The following is a 23,789-nucleotide window of genomic DNA, read 5'->3' on the forward strand; positions in this document are numbered from 1 at the left end:
GTCAGATAAAAAAATCATTCCAGCCGCGTCCTCCAAAGCCCAATTTTATCCGGCGCAACCGAATACGGTGTCCGGCGTCCCCGGTGCGTCTCCTGTCCCCGGACGCACCGAAAAGCGAGGAGAAGCAATGCGGGCCCGAACCGTCAGTGGCACAATAAATTTTAACCTAACTGTCGCCTACCTCGCGACGGAAGTTATTGGCTCGCAGCGACGGTGCAGCTTCCCCAGAGGCGCGGCGACGGTGCAGTTCCCGGAGAGCGCAGCGACACGTCTTGTCGCGCCTAGCTCTACGTGTCGGCGTTAATGAGCGCCACCGCTCCCCCGCCCCCCTCCGGCCTATAAAAAGGGCCGCCTCTCAGTGTCCCTCTAACACACAAACCCAAGCGCCTCTCTCCCCAACCCTAGCCGCCACCATCTCAACAAGAGTCGACGCCATGGCTGGGAGAGGCGGAGGCCGAGCTCGCGGTCGTGGTCGTGGTCGTGGCCGCGGCCGCGGCAGAGTTGCACGCTCACCGTCGCCTGCCACGCCCTCGTCTTCATCGTCGGAGATGGAAGTGGATGCGGGCGTGCTGTTCGAGTTCGTCCTCGTCCTCAAGGGCGACCCACGCGGCATCCAAAGGTTGCCGGACTCCTTCTCCGCCTACGTCGCCGGCGACGACCGCCCGGGCACGATGCATATGCGGGAGGCTTCGTGCGGCTACTACCGGTGGATCGTCGACGTGATCTACGACGCGCGCGACAAGATGTACCTCCACATCGGTTGGGAGAAGTTCGCGCGCCACCACAACCTCGAAGCCGGCTTCCTCCTCCTGTTCACCTACTTTGGCGACAGGGACCTGAGCGTCAAGGTTTTCGACGAGACGCGCTGCCGCCGGGACTACAACGGCGACAGCACCGACGAGGAGGACGACTGATGAAGAGTGTTGTTTCTTCGCAGCGAATACGTGCACAGAGGTCTCTGTATGTTCTTCCTCGGTAGAACCAACAAGGGCACCATCACCAGCTGGATTATCCAGTTTGGGTGACTGGGTGTGCCATCGAGTGTTCTTTCTTGGCAGCGAACACACAAAACCTTCGATGCACGGCCTCGTTAGGTTTAGTTTTTTTGCAATATTTTATATTTGTGTCCACCATGGTTCAAACTATGTATTAGTTTGTGGAAAACCATGTTCCAAATTATGTCTTCGTGTAAACCACGTTCCCAATTATGTATTAGTTTGTGGAAATTGAAATAAAAATGCAAAAAAAAAGTATTTTTAATGTTTGGGGCGGCGTTTGGGGGACGCGGCTGGGGAGCGACGTCCCCCAAACACGGCACGAACGAAACACGTCCCCCAAACGCTCAATCCGGCGCGGTTTGGGAGACGCTTTGGGGGACGCAACTGGAGATGCTCGGAGTCGCAAGGGGCTTGAGTGGAGAGGAGTGAAGAAGGCACACGAGGGAAGGAAATCAAATCTTCAATAATATTCTCGTAATCAAAAGCATCAACATTAACTAGCATAATATCGGAGGATACTAGTGGTTTATTTTGAACAAACATGTACATTGCCCTCTTTTGATTTTGAGATTGGATTAATTCTACTTCCTTTCTTTTCTCTTACGCTTTCGAAAACCTCATTGAGCTTGTCCAAGTTGACTCCTACAAAAGAGATGAATAAAATTACAACACAATTAAATAAATTCAGAAATTGGGATTGAAAAATACCTAGGTTAGTACCACCGTATGGTAACTGCTAGGGGAAAAACGGGACAAAACCAGTAAGGGGAGAGAGACATGACAGACGACAGACGAGGGATGCCAGCTTGATCCCCTGGTAAATCAACTACAAGATCAATCAGAGGAAAAATCATAGAATTGCCAGAAAGAGGCGACAGAGAGACGAACTGACGCTCCACGCTAGCGTCGAGGGAGACAACCAGCGAGGGAGGCAATTGATCGATCTGTCTGATCGATTCTCGTCAAGGAGCCAGCCAACTAGCCGGAAATCAATCGAACGCGTCCGATCGATTTCTCGTCGAGGGAGCCAGGGAAGCAGGACATGTTTGATTTGTAGGATGGGAAAAATTTAGAAATATGAAAAGTCTAGAATTGCAATGTCATGTTCACATCATTTCTATAGGAATTCATATGAACCAAAGTTTGTTTGGTTTCATCCAAGCAAAAGCAAATGATTCTGAAAAAGAGGTACGAGTGTATGTTTGATTCTCTATGAAATCTAGTGAAAAGGAATACTTAGGAAAAAATCCTATGGAAATCAATCCTACAAATTAAACACCTATATAGGAAATTTTTCTGTAGAATTCAGTTTCTAAGCCAATTGCCTGACAGATCGATATGAACCCTCGAGTCACCCTTGTGAGGAAAAGACGTTTGCTAAAGCACTCTGCAATTGGAGTCCCAATGAGTTGATGCGCATAGAGTTGTTGTCATCAGTATGTGAAGAAAGTATTTTTGGTATTTTAGGATTAATAAATAGCAGTAATTGTAAAGTGTGGTAATAGTGTTAGAAAGATGTTTCTAATGATTTAAAATGTACAAGGGTTCATGGTTTCACTTGTCTACTATCTTTTTAAGTTGTAGTGGACACAAATAATTTATCAAAGACATAATATTGGTAGAACTTCAACATGTGTTTGATAATCATTCATATGGGAATCATGTACTAACATAGAGACGATTCAACATATCTCTCTTGTACTCCTCAAGAAAAGAAAAACTCCAAGCGATCATGAATTAAGAATCAACAGAGTATAGCCTTAAGTAATTTGACATAATATTTGAATCTCAAATATGCTACCTTGAACAAACAAGATTATCACACTGTCACATGATAATTATAGCACATGGATTCATTTTATCCCTAGTGAGGTAGCAAAAAAAAAGGTAAATACCATAGTAGATCTTGAATTTGTTGTCACTATCCAATCACTATCACCATACTACTCCATCTAATACACACTTATCGCCACACATGCTCTTGCATACAATTTGGATCAGAACAAGTACTTAAGAACGGGGTGCATGGTATATATCTATCAATACATATTACACATAATAGGTTCCAATCTCATATATCAATATCATAAAATTAAAAGTTCACCACATAAGAATTATATATATGACCATAATCATGGTGAGCAGCTCATATGGTACTACATCTATGAAGAACAAGAGAGAAATAGATCAAGATATTTCCACAAACCCATAGTACGGAGTTAGACTACTCCCTCTTCATCATGAGTGATGATGGTGGAGACGTTGGAGAAGGTGGAGATCCCTCCGGCACGGCTCCGGGGGAGTTTCCCCCTCAAATTTTCGCTGGTTTTGTTTTGATGTTTTTGTGTTTCTGTGGCACTCTCCTCGAGGAAGCCTCTTGGTATGTCCATTATATAGGGGTTTTTAAGGTCAGGAGGAGTCAGTGGGCGAAGGAATTAATCAAGCTAATCGGATAGTTGAGGGGGGAAAGAGCATGGGGTGGCACGCCCCTTGACTAGGCGCATCACCATGCCTCTTTCGGACCTCCTAGCCCATCTCGTCAGGTCTAAATGCTCCAAACGTTTCTCTTGATGAAATATTGACATCCCCAAAGGTCTAGCTCCATTTGATTTCGTTTAGGTCCCTGAAAGCTAAAACTACACAAAACAAAGTTTTCCTGTCCTGCAGAGTTATAACCAAAATAAACGGGGTCATTGGTAAATCCAAAAATCAATATAAAACATGGATATAACATCATATATATTGCAAATATGTGGGAATATGTGTCAACAAACTGCAAAGTTCATGCATGCATTTTACATGCATCAGATGCCCATATGATTTTTTTATCAAACACATGTTGAAGTTCCACCAATATTATATCTTTGATGAATTGTTTGTGTCCACTACAACTTAAAAAGAGAGTAGACAAGTGAATCCATGAAGCTCGATCCATTTTAAACCATTAGAAACACCTTCCCAATACAATTATCACACTTTATATCTTCTGCTATTTATTATTTCGAAAATACAAAAATACTTTCTTCACTTGCAAACACACACAAAACCTAAAAACACCTATCCTTTCATTGCTTTTTATCCTGATTGCATAGCTTACTTGTGATGTGGGCATTACCCTTCGGGTAACCAACATTTGACTACCTCCTCCGGCCCAATTGGGGGCCCATGAAGATTGGCCAGTATCCAAGGTGGGCCTACACGTCGGTTCCGAAGATTGACGGATCAAGAATCGGCCGGAATCGAGATTGGGAAGAGGCGCATGGGTGTCATGATAGTCCGGCAGGGGCGTGGGAGCTGGCGGTGGAGGCAGGACAGTAGTGGACGTGCGCCAATAGTGGCGAACGAGGTGGTGCGGCCCCGGCGTCATGCGGGAGGAGCAGTTAGGAACTTTCACACCTCGTGCATGCTTTTTTTTGCAAATTATACGAAGTGCCTCTTGCCTTTGCAAATATTATACCAAGTGTAGGTGCAAATATAGCAAGCTTGCCAAATTTTTGTGTGACATGACCACTTATACAAAGGGTTTCTGGATCAAATTGCTATATTTTCAATTTTTAGCAATTCTAGCAAAATATGCTCTAAAAATTACTATTTTTGAACGGAGTAGCATTAACATGCGTATTATAGTGAAAATAATAGTAGTACATTATTAAAGAAGTAATTATTTAGAAAAAGAGGAGCCGATTGGTCAAGGGGGTCGCGTGACGGTGGACTCAGCCAGCGTGCGTCGCCACTCCGCCGATGAAAGAATTGGACTGGAGGATGGACCCGCAGGTCAGCGTGAGTCCCGAATTCCCATCCCCTACCTCGCCCCTTTCTCTCTGCTCCCCCAATTTCTCCCCATCGATACTCGCCGCCTCCATCCCTAGGTAGCCTCGAGGGAGGGACGCTCATCTCCGGGAGGGGCTCCGCTTGCCGCACCAGTCCGTGGGGTTGCAGGCCTACTGCTCCGCCTCCGCGCGCGGGGAGGCACCCGCTCGTACGTGGGGGTGCAGGCCGTCGCTAGCGGAGGCAATCCTCGATCTGTTTCCGGCTACAAGGTGAGGTCTCAAACCTCTCCTCTTCCTCTCTTTTCTGCCCGCCCCAATCACTAAGGACGGGCTTTATCAAGTGCGTGCACGCATAGGTTGTTTGAGGACAGGCTTTATCATGTTTTCCAAGCAGGAAAACCGTATTAGTTCCGTCCGTGCGTGCTTCTTTTTATTGCATGACAGTAACAGAGGTGGTTTGAATCTAGGGGACTAGGTAAAGAAGAGGGGTTCACCAAATCCCCAGTCCCTTGGGGCTTGCAATCCCTCGCTTCAAGGTGAGGGGATTATTATTATCATCATCATTTAACTGAACACTATTTTTCACATAATCTCTGCAATCAACCCGACCCCTAGGTTTTCTCAGTAAAAAAGACTGGTGTCTAATCCTTGCAGTCGATAAAAGCACATGTTAGCTTCGTGAAAATGACATGAGCATCCCATGGACAAAACTTGCAATTGTATAACACAACATTTCTAACATGGTCAAACCTAATCCGAAACCCCTACCTTGTGTGTGTACCAAACGGGTCCCTGGGGAATTTTTTGGGCCCCTAGGGGATAATCCCCTCTAAACCCACCCCTGCTTACCAAACAAGACCTCGTATGTTATTATATGGGAGGAAACACGCATCTGGCAGGTGGTCGTTGAGCGATGTCGGTATGGGAGGGCATCTTGTCTCACAAAAAACTAAACGTAGGAAGGGTGACTCACAATTCCACTTGATTGACGGGGTATTAAAAGAATCAGCATTAGTGCTTGCCTGCTTGGTGTGCTCATCGCATTGGTTCTTGAATCTTTGATTGGAATTTTGGTGCAGTTGCCAGCTCGATTGCTTCATCCCAAACTGGGTGGACTAGAAAAGCTATCTTCTGGTATAAATATTTTCCATTTTGAATTGTTGCATATTTTCCATGTTATTAGTATGGATGTTGACTTTCTTGCCTAGTCCTGTATGTTCCATTGAAAATTCTTTTTTATATTCAACCTAAACTTATGTTGTGTTACTCAGATAGCCTTGACGCTACTTATCTACTGTGTTGCTGCCCTCCATCTTCGCTAATTTCAATCAATCTGGTTTTGTGATCATAAGATGAGCAAGGTGCACGCTGCGCTTCAGGAGTTTCAGCATCGTCGAGATGGCCTTATCAAGGGTCTCACCGCAAGTAATTTAACCTTCATAGCTTTCATGTTATAATTTTATTTGCTTTTATTTTCCTCTGTACTATGATTACTCTTGTTAAGTCATTTTCTTTTTTTTTATATAGATTTGGATACAATTGTTGAGGAAGCCAAAAGGATTGGCAAGGAGACACCATGTATTTTTTTCTGTCTTTTCACTTTTGAATGAATTTTATTAGTATGACTCTCGAACAAGCAGCCTTGGGTTACTTTAGTACAGTTTGGAGTTATTTTTTAACGTTATGCAATTAAACCGCTTTGTCATTGCTTGTTAAATTAGATGATCAAAGGAAGTGCCTATGGGGATTGGAGGACAAAAGCTGGGAGCTGCGACATGCTGAATATCCATGCTCCGAGGCTCCTCCGCAGCCTGAGCCGTTACCTCCCTTTGAAGAAGGGATGTCACTAATCGAATGGATTACGATAGTTGCAGATTTCAGCTATGCTTGGCTTGCGACTTTCTCAGCATATCTGTCCTCCTCTTTTACCCTTGAAGAAAGGTTTGGCTCTGTTGGTTGGTTTGCTTCTTACTAGATGCATGCATGTCTCCTTTTTTGGAAATACAATATGCAATATAAGTAATAACAGATTAGTGCATGCATGTCTCTATACCTATGCGTACTATTGGAAAATATGTTACAATACAACATTAGTATACTATAATTATATAGGTAGTATTGGTATTAGTCATCCAGATGTTCACATGTGGATACATTTATGGTAACACATGACTATGTAAGTGTTGAATGAGAAACAATAGGTATCCATCTCTATGAAAAAGGCATTCTTGATCCTTATTATAATTAATTGAGTGGAAAAAATCAGCATAACACTGAGAAACTCTCCACGTAGCTACTTCAGATAAGAAGCATATATTTGCTATATTCATATTTATAGTAGGAAATTTTGAAGTTAAAACACAACTTACCATATGCCTTTGTATTTATAGGAAAGAGCTCCTGAAGGAGATACGCACTTTGCCTTTAATGAGAGATGTGGTGGTTCTTAAGTACAAATGTACTTGTTGATCAAATCCTAATGTTGTGAAGGTGGCTGTTCCTGATGGCGAATCCAGCACGCGGGAAGTTCTACCGAAGAGCACTTAATGCTTGGCACGTGAAGTTTACCCAGACTAAATTAGTTTGCTTAAGGTTCCAAGAAAAATGGTTGCTCCGTTTACATGGCCTGTAACCATCTGATGCTGCATGTGCGTGTGTGTTTCCTAGCCTACCTGTAGGTTGTCCAACTTTTTATCTGTCGTAGTAATTGAATGCTATGCCAATATACAATGTGGGGTTGCCATGCATTATGAACATAATCAGTTATATATGCTTCCAGTTATCGTCTTGCTTTCTAATCGGTACTGCTACTACATTCTCCGCACAGACAGATAGCACTGCAGGGTGAACGATGCAGCGCCTCACAGAGGTACCCCTCCTCAGACTTAGATGCTGAGACGACGGAGTACCACGTTATGCATGGTCACTCGACCGGGAGCTGATGGGGGCGCCGGGCGTGCTGGAGGCTGTGACGAGCGCTGCACTGGGGAAGACCTGCTCGTTGCAGTTGGCTTCGGTGGCGGCGGCGGCGCACCATGACGTCCTACTACGTAGCTGAGCTGACAGTTTGCTTATGTTGTTCCAACTTTGGAGGCCTGCATGTCCAGAGGATCAAGTCATCTGGAATCTGCTTGAGCAGCACTGGTGATGGGAGTGTAGTGGGGAGTTAAGCGATAGATCCGTCTTCCGAGCTTCCCAACGCGTGCAAAACAACACACATGCGACGCTCGGCAAGGTCTGCCTCTGAAAAAACAACTGAATCGGCCGTTCCCTCGAGCCAACTTTTGGCCTTCTTTAAACATCATGCTATGGAAGATTTCTATACGACCTAGGCTTTCAAGCGAACGAATTTTGGCCCACCGGATATGGGAAAAGGCTTTGTTACCAACCAAACACGCCCCTAGTGTCTTTTGGTTTCCCCCCATTTTAGGAAGTTTCTAGAACATTTTGGTCTGGTTACCAACATTCGGTGAGTCCTTGCCCAGATTTCCCTTTATAAGTACGTAGTCATAACACGTTACATAATTTACAATATATAAAAGTCACTATCTATAGGCCTAATGCCTTTTTTATGCAACAGGATAACTCCCCGATTTCCATTAATAGAAACCCAGCTACAAAGTTTCAACCAAAACTCCACAACCACCGGAACGCACACCCATCAACCTGTTCAGTTTTACAGACCAAAGAAATGAGGATTCAAAGACTACAGAGATAACTCTAAAGCCTGCGAACTCCCAGATTATTTGAAAACTTTGCACTGCCTCCAAATCCCCACAACTCCCAGCATCTAAAAAACAACAGAAGCGTCTCCACTACGGGAACCTCCTACACCACCGGAGCAACTTCATCCTCCCAGCCTCGGTCTCCATGTCACCCATCCTCGAATAGCATGATTAACCGTATGGCCACTTCTGACTTCTTCTACTAGCTTAGTCGTCAAAGCAGCTTCACTGTTATCACAGCTTTGTACTAACATCTCAAACTCCCTGTGACCAGATCTTTGAATGTTTGAGTTCTTCATCTCTTCAAAAAGATGGAGAGCACCTGTGGTGTTATTGCGATGTGCCCTGGATTGTATCAAATGTTCATAGCAGCTTGAGTCCAACTGAATTCCTGCTTGATCAGCATCCTTCAGAAGTGCAGTTATATCATCTTCATGATGGCCCTCCTTGCAGTAGGCTTTTAGGAGCGACGAATAAATGGAAGAACCAACCCTAATTCCAGAAAATCTCATCTCGTCAAGAAGATCATGTGCTTGCTCTAATAACCCAACAGAAATACATGCGCTTATTATGTGTGTGTGCCTGTTTCGCTCCAAGTGACTAGAATTCACAATTGTTACCATAAGCAGAACTTACAAGAATAGTGCTAAGACCTGAACATGTCAATTTTCAGAATCTTGTTCTTTTGAAACCCGCAAACTAACATGATCATTTGGAACATGATCGCGGAACTTGGATACCTTTCTCTGGCGATGCTAAAAAAAAGACGTCATAGACAGCTAGTCCATCATTCTTACAGTGCAAATCATACCAAAGTTGTCTTGGTCCATTCGCACTTGCCTGCATCAAGGGAACACACATGATGCTAGAAAATTAAAACTCAATGAGATTAACATGCTACAAGAACACACATGATGCTATAATACGAAGGATATTCATAATAATGGGATAATGCTTATTTTTTCTCAACATAACTGTCATGTCCTGATTTTATTTGAATAAAGCTATCTGTCAGCTTAGGTGCACATTTACTATCCATATGGTACCAACATATCATGGTAAATATTTACTTGCTAAAAGGGGAAGCATGAGTAATTCTTAATTAGCTAAGCACTGCTTGCAGTTTATTAAAAAATTAAACAAAATACCTTAGGAAACCTACTGCCAGAACTTGCCTGTTCTTTGAAAATACTCAGCTTACTGCTGGCATATCAAGGTGAAAAAACACAAATGACTGAAGAATGCTTGAAAAACTTTCTAGTTTCTTCATCATGTGTTCCCATCACACCATCCTGCAAAAGCATAGGCAGGGGGCTTATAAATGTCATCACAAACACACCAAAATGAACAGGGTGTATGAATAATGATGGGGATGATAAACTGTACACCCCAGTTAGTAGATTCAGAGAACATGGCATGATTGTTTAGTAGATTCAGAGAACATGGCATGATTTATAAGCAGTTATAGAATCTGTGTCAATTATTATAGAAATTATGAACAAATAAAATATCAAATTGATATTACTACAATTGTCATGAAATAAATTCCATATTATATAACTACTTTTGTGAAATAACATATGTTTTGAAAAATTACCACTGAAGTGTTACTTTGAAGACGTGTCAATGTCCTAAGCTATTTATATTGTGAACTGAGTATGTATAATTCACTGTTTTCAACCAATTTCTTATCATAATACATATAAATAGACTTGTCAGTTATTAGTAAACGGAGACAGAGAAAACAAGAGGGAAAAGCTTATAGGTAAAGAGCATCGCTAAAACAAGTGATGAAAAGAATAAGTTAAAAGATTTGACTTTATATAATTCTTACCCTATAGTATGATCTAGAGTAGAAAAATATGCACGCTAGAAATGCAGTAAGTGAAACTGAGAAAATAAATGCCAAATAGTAAGTCATAAGCACATTCTGAGGGCACCATCGCACATAGTAGTTTAAAGCTCGCATCGCAGTGCAATGTTCCACCTTCTAAAAATCACAAAGCCTGTTTGTCTAACATTTAACAAATTGGCGCACATGTTCAGTGGGAGCTTCAGCAAAATGTCAATACAAGCCAAGCCACTTAAGAGGAGCTCGCTATTGGAAAAATGGGATAAAAGTGCAGCACCAACTGTATACTTGTAGGTGATCTAAGATAACCAATTCCGTCGGAAGTGTCTCAGCTCCCGTTGGCCGTAGTGATCCTCTTCCCTTGCACAAGTTGATAATTGGGGATGCTCTGTGGTTAACTTTAGAAGTGCTCATAGAATCTCACTCTCATGTCAACCCAATCCATCTCTTGAAATGTAATGCTGCTTCTCTCCTTATCAATTGAGCTTCTGTTTGCACCTTGGGAGCTTTACCTTTGTACAATGTTCTGTGATATTTAAGCCACAGGGACTTGTACTTGTATTTATCTATAAACATCTTGCATTGTTCCATCAATTCTATAACTTCCATTGCTCGAAGAAAGAAACCACCTCTCACAAAGCAATACAACAGAGAGTCCAATAGTTCTTGATCAAATTTCATTGAGTTGGAGTTCGCCAGAACTTTCATTTCACCCCACAAGTCCGTCACCTCCACATATTTTCCACCAACAGCAGCATAACCAGTTACTAAAGAATGGAAAGTTTGTGCATTTGGCATGTGGCCTAAAACACGCATCTTGCTCAGTGCTTTGTGAGCATCATGCATTAATCTCTTTTTACAGAAGAAATGTATAACATTATTCCAGTCATGAATAGCATGATTAACCGTATGGCCACTTCTGACTTCTTCTACTAGCTTAGTCGTCAAAGCAGCTTCACTGTTATCACAGCTTTGTACTAACATCTCAAACTCCCTGTGACCAGATCTTTGAATGTTTGAGTTCTTCATCTCTTTAAAAAGATGGAGAGCACCTGTGGTGTTATTGCGATGTGCCCTGGATTGTATCAAATGTTCATAGCAGCTTGAGTCCAACTGAATTCCTGCTTGATCAGCATCCTTCAGAAGTGCAGTTATATCATCTTCATGATGGCCCTCCTTGCAGTAGGCTTTTAGGAGCGACGAATAAATGGAAGAACCAACCCTAATTCCAGAAAATCTCATCTCGTCAAGAAGATCATGTGCTTGCTCTAATAACCCAACAGAAATACATGCGCTTATTACTTGGACAACAAAGGAGCTCTCAACAGAGACTGGAGAGTCTTCTTTGCTTGCTTTCACAAGAAATGATGCCAATGCACTGATCTTATCTGCTTCCAGAAAAGCTTTGACAAGTTTGGCATACATTGTTTCAGTTGGATGGAGGATACCATGTTCAGATTTAACTAGTCCGACATGTTCCTGGAGCTTATCTGATGATAACTTGTGTAATTCTCTCGCCTCTAATTCAAGCTTTGCAAAGCTCTTGTCTTTGAAGAATGAAACATAGTTCAGCATTTGGCTATCAGTAGACATAGATTTATTTGGGGAACCCGGATTTTCAGTGCCTGCTTTGTCATAAGGAAGATAAATTTTGTTATTCTCAACTGCTTCGAGGACTGCTTTAGCTGCTTCTATTGATCGTTTAGCATTTTTACCCTTTTTAAGCATATCCAACACCATATCCACAGCAGAATCCAAATCCCCAAATTTTAAATGACAGGAGAGCAGGCAATCATAGAACTGCCTGAATTCTGATTCACTTAGACCACAGGCCTCATCAACATGCCTCTTCAACTTCTGAATCTCATCCTTGTGTCCATTCTTTTCATATATACGGGCCATGACAATCAGCAAGCTAGCTTCCGGTTTCACCCCTATCCTGGGCATTAATTCAAGAAGCTGCTCCGCCTTTTTAGTAGTGCCAAACAAGAGGGATGCGGTCAGAACTATGCTGAAGGTAAATGAATTGGGTTTCATTGATAGCAATGGACGATTGCTCTTCTTGCGCGGATCAACTCTATTATTCTGGAAAAGATATCCAATCTCCATTACCATGTCGGCAGCAAGAAACGAACCGGTTGCAGTTTGACACATGTGTGCTACGATCGCAGACCATGCAGCAACGGGAGGGTATATTTCCATCTTTACTAACTTCCTCACAACATTGACTGCAAGATCAGGAAGAGCGCAACGTGCTAGAATAAGAGATAGGTAAATCAGGGGCTCCCTCTCCAGCAATTCAAACTTGTCTCGAGACACATGATCGACCACACTGTATGACTGGTTAAGCCTGTGAGCATCACAGGTCACCGCGAAGCCACTGATGAGCTTACTCAAAACAGACTTTCTTGGGAATCCGTCCATGTGAACATGCTTCTCATATGCCCTCCATGCATCATCAAACCTCTTCTGATCGATCGCATTCTCTATCTCCAACGCTAGCTGAGACGAGTCACGGGCTTGGACCAGAACCGTTTCGGTAGCAGTGGAAAAGCAAGCGCCGCAACTACCAACATGAGGTTTCTGGTTCAGGAATCCTATATGTTCATCACCGGTGCACTTAGACCCAAGAAACTTACTGTCCAAGCGATACGTGCTGCCACGACCAGCGAAAGGTTGTGGACCCGCAAGGAATGCAAATACAGCACGGGCTGAATTCGGTCTTGTACAGATTCTTCCAACACGAAGCATTTGCCTGCCATGGACAGAGAAGCGAAGGTTAATAAAATCAACGAGTGTGGAGAACAGAAAATGAGAGCTGCTGCAACCTAAAATGCACGGATACGGGTACCGATACGGACACTTAAACTCGCCATTCGGAAATGCGCGATGTCGGGATACTTCCTACTTTTTTTTATTCAGAAAAAAGTATATGTATAGAGCTAGGAACAGCAGATTACCTGCTTGGTTGCTCTTCAGAGAATGACGAAGCAGCTCCAAGCCTCTCCAGTTGATGCCCTGTTCCAACTCCAAGTCCCAAAGGGATAGTAGAATTAGACTTTCAGTAAGTGTAAGATGAATATGGAGCAGCGAATCGAATCATTGCTTAGCTGTGCATCACCTTTAGTAAGGCATTGGCGGCAGGACTGTGTACCTGCGGTGGGTGGGTGGCGCTGCCGCGCGCGCGCGCGCCTGCGAGTGCGAAGTGGAGGTTTAAACCGGCGAGGTTCCGCCGGCCCGCTTGCCTCCGTGCCTCGCTGCTGGCTGCTGGCTGCTGGCTTAGCCTGCTGCTTGAGAGGGCCAGAGGGCTGAGGGTGGAGTCGGGGAATGGGGAGGAACGGAGGAAGGAGAGGAACGGGGAGGAGCAGCCTGCAGGAGGGAGCGGCGTTGGTCTGGTGGAGGGCAGCGGTAGCCTGGTGGAGGGAGACGGAGGGGAGCAGCGCGCAGTGATCTGGTGGAGGCCGACGGAGGGGAGCGGCGCGGCGGTGGTCTGCTGGAGGCCGGCGGCGGCGGCTAGCTGAAGAGCCCGGTCAGCTGGATATGCATTAGTGGGCCGCATCTTACATCTGGGCCAAGCCCATGTGAGATTCCTGCTGCCTCTGCAGACACGCTTGCTCCTCTTCGTCTCAAATCGGAGAGAATGCCCGCCGGCGCAGCAGTCCCTCTCCTCCGTCGCAGCCTCCATCCAGGATCCATACAAATCTTCCAGGATATCTGTGTTATTGACTTCGACTTGTGAGGTGTCATGTTTTTGTTGGACTAACTGAAAATGTGGTCCTAAGATCCTGCAAGGATGCTTTTCAAAGCAAATTGTTGTCCCAAGTTTCATTTCAAGACACTTCAAAGTTTCTGCAGTCCAGCCAGAGACCACAGCTTTCAGAGAAGATTTGTATGCTAGAGGGATCATCATCTTATCTCACTCGATGCCATAGTCCTATCTTGTATGGTCCTTTCGCTTCATGTTTCTTGAGTCATGGTCGGTCCCCCTACCATCGATTCTAATCTTCATTAGTTTACTAACCATTGCAGATTCAAACGTTCAACTACACAACTCCTGAAAACATGCAAAAACACTTATACATCGAAATATTTATAAAGAATATTTTCAGATAATAGAGCTAGTTTCCATAGTTTATATGTAGGGAAAATGAAGATGCACATTAATCATTAGCCACCATAAAGCAACTGGCTTCCCATTGTATTTTTGTCAATATGATGTTGTCTTAAGAAAGCATCTGTACTTCCATCCTATTCTCCGGGTGCAGAAACCACAAGATGGTATGACTTATGTTGTTGCCGACAGTTGAGACAGTGAGTGTGAGTATTGTCTTTGATTACTTTTGCCGAGACTCGAGGTTTTCAGAAGCAGTCTGCTTGCTGGAACAGTGAAGAATTAGGCTGGCATGATGATGTGTTCTGCTATAACACTCTGATGGTTGGGCTTTGTGACATCAATGATTTTTGCTAGGGTCTTCAAGCTCTTGGTTGATCTATTGAACAAGGGCATTGGGCTAGATATGTTTAGGTTTAGTATTGCAGAGATATGACTAGTTTTACTACTGCAATCTGTGGCCTCTCTGGAGCTAGGAAACTCCAGGTGGCAAAGTGTCTAATAGATAATGAGTGGATTGGATATGATATTGTGGCTTTCAATACTTTCATACATGGATTCTACAATGCTGGGAATTTACGTGGAGCCAAACAACACTCAGGAGCAGCGCATCGAAAAAGGTCGACGTTGATGGGAGCGAGCAAATGGGGCAGGAAACAGTCCACAGTTGTCGGCGGCTCGGCGCCGAGGTCGAACTCTCAGAGGACCGGCGTCTGCATGAGCATCTGGTGATCTGGTGGATCGCGCGGTGTAGCTTCGGAAGAAGGTGTCCGTGTCGTGGAGGTGGAAGGGCTGGTCGAACCTCCGTGCGGTGTCATGGTGGAAGAACACCGGCAGCACCACGCCTCCCACCGCGCGGACCTTGTAGCGCACGATGAGGTCGCCCCGCATGCACGCGGAACAGCTGTGGCCTCTCCCACACACGACTCCGGCACCCTGAAGGCCCGAAAGTTCTGCTCTTCCTTATTTTTCTTGTTGCTCCTCGTCACAAATCCTTGTCACGGAAAATGGTTGCAAACTGTAGTGAGCGTAGAACTGACATGTCATTCACAGAATGTAAAAATGAATCAAATGACGAACACCAGCAATATGATCCTGTCGTGACCGTAGAAATGACCAACACTATCAGTGGCCCTGTCGTGTTTCATTTACAGACTGGAAACTCTTACAAACGCAACAGCTCTACAAACACCATTAGCAACCCAGGCTTCCGCTACGCCACCCTATGGGTGATGACCGATCACGATACGCATTCAGTTCTACTCCGGCGCCAATCCAGGAAAAAATCATGTAGTTTTTACAGGTGTGGAAAAGTCACTCTCAAAAGCGCTAGGATGACGTTTACATTGTCAGCGAATCAGGAAGTGAGGTTGGAGCTCCGCAGATCTTGCCACCGACATCAGGGAAGCATTCTTGGTCTGGCAGAGGGCCGATGTTGCCATCAGGCTCTATCCTCACCGGGTATCTGAGGAGGTGCCCTTGCAATGTTTTCATATCTTCTGACGTGAATCTCTCCCAGTTCTCTTCAGCTATTTGGTTCACTAATCTTACACAGTCCAGGCTTGAAGGATCCTTGAAGCGGTCATCCACCACCCCAAGGTGCTCAGCCCAGAGAGAATTCCTATATCCATATACCTGTATATGGATATGCAGTGAATTAGCTAAATATGAAAGCTGCATCATAGAAGGTTCTGCTAACCCGTTGAAGAGAAAGTAGGATGAACTTCAGCAGATCCCATAGAAGGAGAAAATCGATTGACAAACCTGGCCGTGAGGATGACCCCCCTTTGTAGCCCATGCATGATGAGGTTGATAGGCGCCCATTGCTATTTCAGTATCTCTTGAACCAGCCAAGGATCTTTGATTGATGTTTGCTGACCCCAGAATGACATATTCGTCGTCTACAATCATCCCTTTTGCATGAACATAGATCATGAACCGCCGATATTTTCGAGCCAGGCCCTATGAATTTAAAGAGGAGGAATTTTTTAAATTAAAATTCATATGAAATTTTTTGAAAGGGAAAGGCTGGGACTGTACCCATGAAAGTCATAATTAATATATTCATTTGTTCAGACAACAAGAGTAGGTTAAAGTGATGGAAGCTCAATGGCATGTTACCTATCCCGCGTGAGCAATATATATTCCTACCCAAGCTTTGTTACCTGGTTAAGAGTTTTAACTAAAAGCTGACCATTTGCCTACCGTCTAGAATAAATATATATACATTAACTTTACAATATAAATTCCAACAATCAAAACCAGAATTAACACATAAGTCAACCAGTGTGACAGTAAGTAATTCAGAATTTTAGAAATAAAGACCCTACCATAAGAACAGTTGGCTAAATCAACTTTTTGTGCTATAAGGTAAGAAGCAACTTTCGAAGATATACGTTATGACCTTTACTAGCACGTTACCATCTTCTTTGTTTTTCTAAGTTAAGGCAGAAAGATAATCTTACCACACAAGCATGGAGTATGTTGACAACTAAGCTGCTAGCATGTAAGGCTTAATGCTGATACAAGAGATCAATTTCACACAATGGTCTTTCTTATGAAGGAATGAAGCACACAACAACACATTACCGCTGCACTTTTATCTGAAGATTTGTCTGAGTCGGGACTGCCATTTGTTGATGGTTCTTCCCGGTTGCCCAGACAGTAGAAGTTCAAGTAATCTTGAAGGTTTGCATTCTCAATATTCATGGCCTTGAGCTCTTGTGCAATTACTCTATACATCATCTCCATTGTCTGAGCCTGAGATAAAAAAAGATAAACCATTAATATTTTTTCTTCTCAATGAAGGTGAAAATACTTTATTCAAGCCTAGAAATAAGCTGTCACACTCCATGTCACACTACACAAACACAATGATAGTTCTACCAAATACTACGTAAATTTAAATAATTATGTGTTCCTTGCAGTATTCTTGCAAAATCAAGCATAAAATTATCAAGTATCAACAGCCATCAGGCATTCAACTCATAGTGCAGATTATAGATTTTAAAGAATCATGAGCGAAACAAGCTGCGCACAATGGACTCGGCTGCACGGGCTGGTCAGCAGCGGTGGAGAGACAAGATGGTGGCAATTTAGATGAGTCAGAAGCAGGGGAGGCAGTCCGGCAGAAGGGAGGGCGACAGGCCTGCGAAAAGGAGGGATCTGGAAGGGCAGCAGCCTATGCCGGTGAGAGAGGGTAGAGCACCACCCATGGAACTCGTCGCTATCATGATGAATTTGGAGACTTGGAGTGATAGGAGAACCTGAGACTTCCAGACCAGAGGAACAAAAAGAAGACATTTACTGATTTACGCGAAGAAGTAAATGACGTGATGCAACGTCAGTCGGAACCCACCGCTATAAACCGCAATCACGCAATGACTGGGAGCAATCCCACCCGTAGGAAGGAAAGAAGCCCAGGAACCAGTAACCCGTAACACCCCAAGACAAAAAGAAAGGAAAACCAAAACAACCAATGGACGCAACCAGCAAAATAAAAAAACCAGCGTACACGAGAGAATATGCAAATGTGCTCTCAGGTGTCAGATCTGCTCATAGGGCAGAGATTGAAGTTGGAACGCGGAATGAGATATCCAGATATGAATAGATCTCAGATTGGGATATCCATTTCTTGATAAATCTCAGATTTGGGGTTTCCTAAGAGCCACTATAATGGTTTTACATAATACAACTTACCTGAAAGTATAGAATTTCTTGCACAGAGGCTGCGGTAGGGACTCCTTCTGGCCACATTGGTATGACTACATAAACTGCAAATCTTTCGTCAGCTCTAATTTTGCTCGCAATTTTGAGGGCCAACTCCATTGGTATCAGATTGTCGGCACCTGCAACATCCCAAGGGATCATAATTCCAGTATGTTTAAATCATGTTGTAACATTTAGTATCTATGAAAAATTCACACAGCAGTACCATCAGCAACAAAGCATGAATGGGAATAAAAAGAATGTGACCTGTGTTATGAAAGTAGAAAGAGAAAGATAAATTAATGTTTTCTTCCTACTTTCATAGTTAGTACTTTATACCAAAATATGTGTGTGCCTGTTTTGCCATGTTTCAGCAGCAGAAGAATATGCATGGTAACAATCAACATGCCAAGTTGCAGGCGGGATGAAAAAGAACCACAACCTGAATTCACATAGGATGGCCATGCGTACGAAGAACCAAGAAAATACTGATTTTCTATGTAAATGAAATGTTGCGCTGATCTGATTGCCCGGACATATGCTGTGTGGATGCTCTTATCGATTATGAGATTCTTTCGGCACACAAGATTCTGCAGAAGTCCATTAAATAATTAGTACTTTATACCCAAAAAAAAAAATTAATGGCACAGGAAAGGGGATGGAAAAATTTGCAAAGAAACAGCACCACAAACTCTATAGATTTGCTGAACATTGCCAAGGAGTATATTCCCAATGTTGCCACGATATAAGCAAAAGTGAAGATGTGCCCGACTAACCTGCTTTGAAGCTTCTTTGCTCTCACTAGGAAATCCTTTTAGAGAGCCTGAATCAATTGACCGGAATATCTGGAACATTAACATATGTTAAAAGAGTGCCTAGAATTCACAAGTGTTAACATAAGCAGAACTTATAAGAGCAGTGCTAAGACCTGAACATGCCAGTTTTCAGGATCTTCTTCTTTTGAAACCCGCAAACTAACATGATCATTTGGAACATTAGGCGAAGGGCTTAGTATCCATGAGATACGCTCCAGCTTTATCAAGGCGTCATCTTTCCAACGAGTTACTTTCCTAAATCGATTACGGAACTTGGTAGCCTTTCTCCAGCGTTGCTCAAAATTTTTCAAGACATCATAGGCAGCTGGTCCATCAATCTTACAGTGCAAATCATGCCATGGTTGTCTTGGTCCTTTCGTACTTCCCTGCATCAAGGGAACACATATGATGCTACAAAGATTAAAACTCGATAAGATAAACGTGGTGCAAGAAAAGCACTGGCAATCAGGCATTCATTCATTGCACCAGCTTCTGGAAGCTTACTTTTTCGACTCTAATTTGATGAGCATAGAGATGTTGTGTAGAACATGTTCACAAAAATGAACTCACCGAAAATGTTGGGTTATGATAATCGTTTTCGAATACTGTGTCAAGGTCTTTAAAAAGCCTATGTTGGGGAGTATCATAACGCCCATCACAAAGATCTAGCCCCCCAACAAAAGCAGTAACTTTCCGCTTGTTTCCCCAAGCTTGTGTATCAACCATCACACATTTTTGATGGTGAGTAAACAATGTACCAACAACCTGCATGATAGAAGTTCAAGATTGTCAAATGTGGTAAACAAAAGAGCACATGAGTAGCATGCAGAATACAAAAGATATTCATAACAAGATGTTGCTTATTTTGAACACAAGATAACTGCCGCCTCCTGATTATATTTGAATAAACCTATTTGTCAACTTAGTTGTACATTTACTATCCATATGGCACCAACACAACATGGTAAATATTTACTCGCTAAAAGGGGAAGCCTGAGTAAATATTAACTTGCTTAATTAAAGTTTATCTGATAAGCATTACTTACAGTTAATAAAAAAACTGAACAAACTACCTATAAAACATGCTGTCTGAAACTTGCCTGTTGTTTGAAAATGCTCAGCTTACTGCTGGCATATCGAGGTGAAAGAACACAAATGACTGAGGAATGCTTGAAGAACTTTCTAGTTTCCTCATCATGTGTTCCCATCACACCACCCTGCAAAAGCATATAAAGGAGGACTTATTCTTAAATATCATCACAAAGAACCCCTTAAGAGTCACACACACACACACACACACCAAAAGGAACAGGTTGTACGAATTATGATGAGCATGATAAACTGTGCACCCTATTTAGTAGATTCAGAAAACACGGCCTCGGTGTGAATTGCATAAGAACGTGGCCATAGTTTACGCCAAATTGAAAACAGAGAAAACACAACCAAGCCAAAATATCCAGGTAATAAGAGAAATGTTGCAAGTCTAAAACAGACATCCCTTCAATTTCTCATTTGGTTCATATGAATATGGAAATAACTTATACTAGAAGTAGTACTGCTTTGGCTGAACACTACTACTTAAATTGATGTTGACTACAAGTATATATTGGAGATTGGCATCTATGTAGCAACATCACATAACCCCCTGTCATCGAGTCAACATCAAATTTCATAGTATGAGGCAGTCCCAAATTCCTCAAACTGCTAAGCAGTAAAATTAGGCGCAAAACTAGTAGTACTAGTAGACTAAACAATAATTCCTCACCGTTTTGATGAAGAGCTTGTCATGCGACGTCTTGTCGTCCCAGACGAGCAGGCAGACCCTGACACCCTCCTGCGACTTGAACTTGAGCAGTTCCCCGAGCGTGAGGTCGCCGCCCTCCGGCAGCGGCCTGGAGGATGAGGGCTCGCGCACAAGCCTGACCTTGTCGTAGATGGACCATCCGACGATGTAGATCATGTGGTGCGCCTCGAGTATGGCGTGGCAGATGTCCTCCCAGCACTGGTTGTGCTGGAACAGCTTCCCCGGCTCGAGCTGGATCTCCGGCAGGTCCCCCTCGTTGACGTGCGCGTCCTGGTAGAGCGTGACCTGCCCGCCGTGGCGCAGCGGGAAGTAGGAGTCCTTGACGCCCTGCTGCTCGGGGTCGCCGGGGATGCCGCAGCGGTACATGGGGTTGGTGGCGAGCGGGCGGAAGCGGAAGCGGAGGAAGAGCGCGGTGCGTGGCTTGTATGGCTTGCCGCTGGGCCCGAGGACGGGGAACCAGCCCTCGACCTCGTCGTCGACGGCGGCGGCGACCTGGTCGGCGGGCACGGAGGCGGTGCCGATGAGCTGCGCGCCGAAGGTGTCGTTGTCCTTGACCTGGAAGTCGAGCGCGGCGGCGCGGTGCGCGAGCGGCACGAAGAACTGCTCGGCCCAGCGCGGCTCCTGGCTGTTGGGGATGACGGCGGTGCGCGCGACGACGGCGCCGGCGACGGAGAGCGTGACGTAGGGGTCGCTGGTGATGATCCTGCGGTGGTGGCGGCGCGGGTCCTCCCCGCCGCGGTGGTTGGCGGGGTGCGCCTGCTTGGGCGCGCAGGAGGCGGCGGTGCCGCAGGTGGCGAAGCAGCGGCGGATGTGCTCGGAGAACATGTCCATGTTGGGGAGCAGCCGCGCCTCGACGATCCACAGGTCCAGGTCCCCGTGCAGGAGGATGGGCTTGGGCGGGGAGGCCTCGTCGCCGCCCGCCGACGACGCCATCGACGGCGGCGCCGTGGGCGGGGGAATGGCGGCGGCGGCGGCGGCCAGCTTGGAATCGGAGCCGGGCCCGCCCGCGTGCGTGGTTTATACCTCTCCTCCGCAACGTGCCGCGGCGACCCCCGCTGCCCGGCGGGGAATCCGGCGGTGGCGGTGGGGCGGCAGGCGAGGCCACGCGCGCTCCCGCGAACGGCCGGCAAAGCTGGAGGGGGAGGTGGGGGTGAGGTGGTGGAGGATCTCGGAGTTGGCAATCCAGCCTAAAATAGTATGTATGGGGTTTACTTATCTTTGAGAAGATAATTAAAGCATGGGTTTTACGTTCCCACTGTGGACGACCTTCTTATTTTAAGGAATTAGTTAAAACAGAGGTTTCATATGAAAAAAGCAGCAGTGCAGACGGTTTGGACGGTAGGATTTGTCCCGTTTTCAGGTAAGAACCCTTTGCCTCCACTCCAAGGTGTCTCTTCCATTCGGTCGCACAAAAGTTCAAAACGAGCTCAAGTGGAATTTATTTATACGGAAAATCTACCGGAAATTCCCCCTTTTTTTTTCTCCCGACCTACAGGTCTCTCTATATATTTTAAAAATTACAGCCTGGAGGAGATTCAGAGAGTCTAATTGGTGATGACAGGGAATTCTGGACTAAGACTCAGGGTTGTTTCTGGGATGATTTCTACAACTCTCTACAGATCATATGAGGAATGACGCTTTGTGCAGCCCAGGGCTATCAACAAGCAAGAGCTCCCATATTCAGTGCCACTGATTACCGCTTTGTGGTTGATACCTTGTAGAACTTGGGTCTTCTTGATCTTGTGTGCCCAGCTCATGTTCATCAGTTTCACTTCACAATTTTGTTTCATGATGATACTGCTCGCACTATGACCTGAATGTCCGGCACGGAGCAGTATTCTTGCAACTACAATGACTTCTGTGAAGCAATGGGATTTGATGTTGGTCGTGCTCGAAGCTTTCAGATGCACTATGAGGAACAATTTACTCACGGTGATATTGCATTCTGTTATCCTCCAGAGCCTTCTCATGCTCCTCCACTGATCTCAAGAATGTATTACTCTTATCAAGTCCTAACGAAGATGTTCCGTGAGAGTTTGATCAGCAAATCTGGAGATTCTAGTGACTGTCGTGCTTATCATCTCAACTTCATGTTCTACTGCGGCCCTCAAAACATTCATGGCTGTGACTTTCTCTATAGTGAGTTGAGGCGTTCTGTTCGCAATCGCATGACTCCAAACTTTGCTCACTACATTCAGCGGCTTATTGATGTCGTTGTGACTGCTCCTTTCAATAAGAAAGCCCAAGTGATAAAGATGGAGACTTTCAAGTTTCCAATCCGTGGACACAAACTTGAGATTCCGGAGTTGATACCTTCAGAGCGCAGGACCAAGGAAAGGCATGATCCGGCTGTTAGTTTCAGCTCTTCTATGCGCCCTAAGCGGGGTGCAGCTCGTTTCCTTGCAAGTATGTGGCAGATATGCGAGAATACCAATGATGTGGCCCATCAAAGTCTGAACATGAATCAAGAGACTAGGAGGCACCAGAATGTGTTTATGGCTGAAAAAAAACCACCCTGTTCTTCTTGATGGTCCTGGGATGGAGCCAGTGGCTGCTCTGTAGGATAACGTTGCATAGAAAACAAAAAAAATTTCCTACCGCGAACACGCAATCCAAGCCAAGATGCAATCTAGAAGACGGTAGCAACGAGGGGGTATCGAGTCTCACCCTTGAAGAGATTCCAAAGCCTACAAGATGAGGCTCTTGTTGCTCGCGGTAGACGTTCACTTGCCGCTTGCAAAAGCGCGTAGAAGATCTTGATCACGATCGCTTCCGGCGCCACGAACGGGCAGCACCTCCGTACTCGGTCACACGTTCGGTTGTTGATGAAGACGACGTCCACCTCCCCGTTCCAGCGGGCAGCGGAAGTAGTATGTAATATCCCAGGTTTAGAGGCAATAAAATGAGAGAACACCAAAGTGTGCATTGCATTCATGCATAGAAAATCCGGGGAATTTTCGCGCTTCAAATAAAACTTACCACGATGAACCGAAGTTTCACTTGACT

General features: G+C 44.7%; 3 protein-coding genes across 4 annotated transcripts; 1 reads left to right on the forward strand and 2 right to left on the reverse strand.

The window, feature by feature from the left end:
• The first annotated feature begins 5,286 nt into the window (after positions 1 to 5,286).
• Positions 5,287 to 7,550, forward strand: LOC124653103 (PHD finger protein ALFIN-LIKE 3-like). The gene is made up of 5 exons (XM_047192161.1): positions 5,287 to 5,304; positions 6,121 to 6,193; positions 6,296 to 6,346; positions 6,490 to 6,709; positions 7,159 to 7,550. Exons 2-5 carry the CDS (start codon positions 6,121 to 6,123, stop codon positions 7,235 to 7,237), a joined length of 423 nt encoding a protein of 140 aa, XP_047048117.1. The 5' UTR covers positions 5,287 to 5,304; the 3' UTR covers positions 7,238 to 7,550.
• Positions 7,551 to 8,361: 811 nt separating this feature from the next.
• Positions 8,362 to 13,096, reverse strand: LOC124654104 (pentatricopeptide repeat-containing protein At1g03100, mitochondrial-like). Of its 2 annotated transcripts, none has more exons than XM_047193135.1 (3): positions 10,442 to 13,096; positions 9,642 to 9,785; positions 8,362 to 9,333 (listed from the first exon to the last, which is right to left on the reverse strand). In XM_047193135.1, the coding sequence occupies exon 1, from the start codon at positions 13,094 to 13,096 to the stop codon at positions 10,772 to 10,774; it is 2,325 nt and encodes a 774-aa protein (XP_047049091.1). In that variant the 3' UTR covers positions 8,362 to 9,333; positions 9,642 to 9,785; positions 10,442 to 10,771. The 2 variants fall into 2 exon arrangements, with proteins under 2 accessions (XP_047049091.1, XP_047049092.1); XM_047193136.1 differs by having other exon boundaries at positions 10,434 to 13,096.
• A 2,450-nt stretch (positions 13,097 to 15,546) lies between these two features.
• On the reverse strand, positions 15,547 to 21,754 carry LOC124652412 (phospholipase D delta). Its single transcript, XM_047191422.1, has 10 exons — positions 20,745 to 21,754; positions 20,080 to 20,196; positions 19,550 to 19,744; positions 19,093 to 19,365; positions 18,941 to 19,009; positions 18,607 to 18,754; positions 18,156 to 18,304; positions 17,046 to 17,216; positions 16,221 to 16,418; positions 15,547 to 16,091 (listed from the first exon to the last, which is right to left on the reverse strand). The coding sequence occupies exons 1-10, from the start codon at positions 21,714 to 21,716 to the stop codon at positions 15,798 to 15,800; spliced, it is 2,586 nt and encodes an 861-aa protein (XP_047047378.1). The 5' UTR covers positions 21,717 to 21,754; the 3' UTR covers positions 15,547 to 15,797.
• Positions 21,755 to 23,789: the final 2,035 nt, after the last annotated feature.

The sequence above is a fragment of the Lolium rigidum genome, chromosome 5 (genome assembly GCF_022539505.1).
Source record: "Lolium rigidum isolate FL_2022 chromosome 5, APGP_CSIRO_Lrig_0.1, whole genome shotgun sequence".
NCBI classification, from domain to species: Eukaryota; Viridiplantae; Streptophyta; class Magnoliopsida; order Poales; family Poaceae; genus Lolium; species Lolium rigidum.

Coding starts and splice junctions, on each gene's coding strand:
- LOC124654104 (XM_047193135.1), bottom strand. CDS start 13,096: ATGCTTCGTGTTGGAAGAATCTGTACAAGACCGAATTCAGCCCGTGCT.
- LOC124653103 (XM_047192161.1), top strand. CDS start 6,121: ATGAGCAAGGTGCACGCTGCGCTTCAGGAGTTTCAGCATCGTCGAGAT. Junction 6,347..6,489: donor GATTGGCAAGGAGACACCAT/GTATTTTTTTCT, acceptor TTGTTAAATTAG/ATGATCAAAGGAAGTGCCTA. Junction 6,710..7,158: donor TCTTTTACCCTTGAAGAAAG/GTTTGGCTCTGT, acceptor TTGTATTTATAG/GAAAGAGCTCCTGAAGGAGA.
- LOC124652412 (XM_047191422.1), bottom strand. CDS start 21,716: ATGGCGTCGTCGGCGGGCGGCGACGAGGCCTCCCCGCCCAAGCCCATC. Junction 19,366..19,549: donor ATCATAACCCAACATTTTCG/GTGAGTTCATTT, acceptor CCCTTGATGCAG/GGAAGTACGAAAGGACCAAG. Junction 17,217..18,155: donor AAGAAATTCTATACTTTCAG/GTAAGTTGTATT, acceptor TTTTTATCTCAG/GCTCAGACAATGGAGATGAT.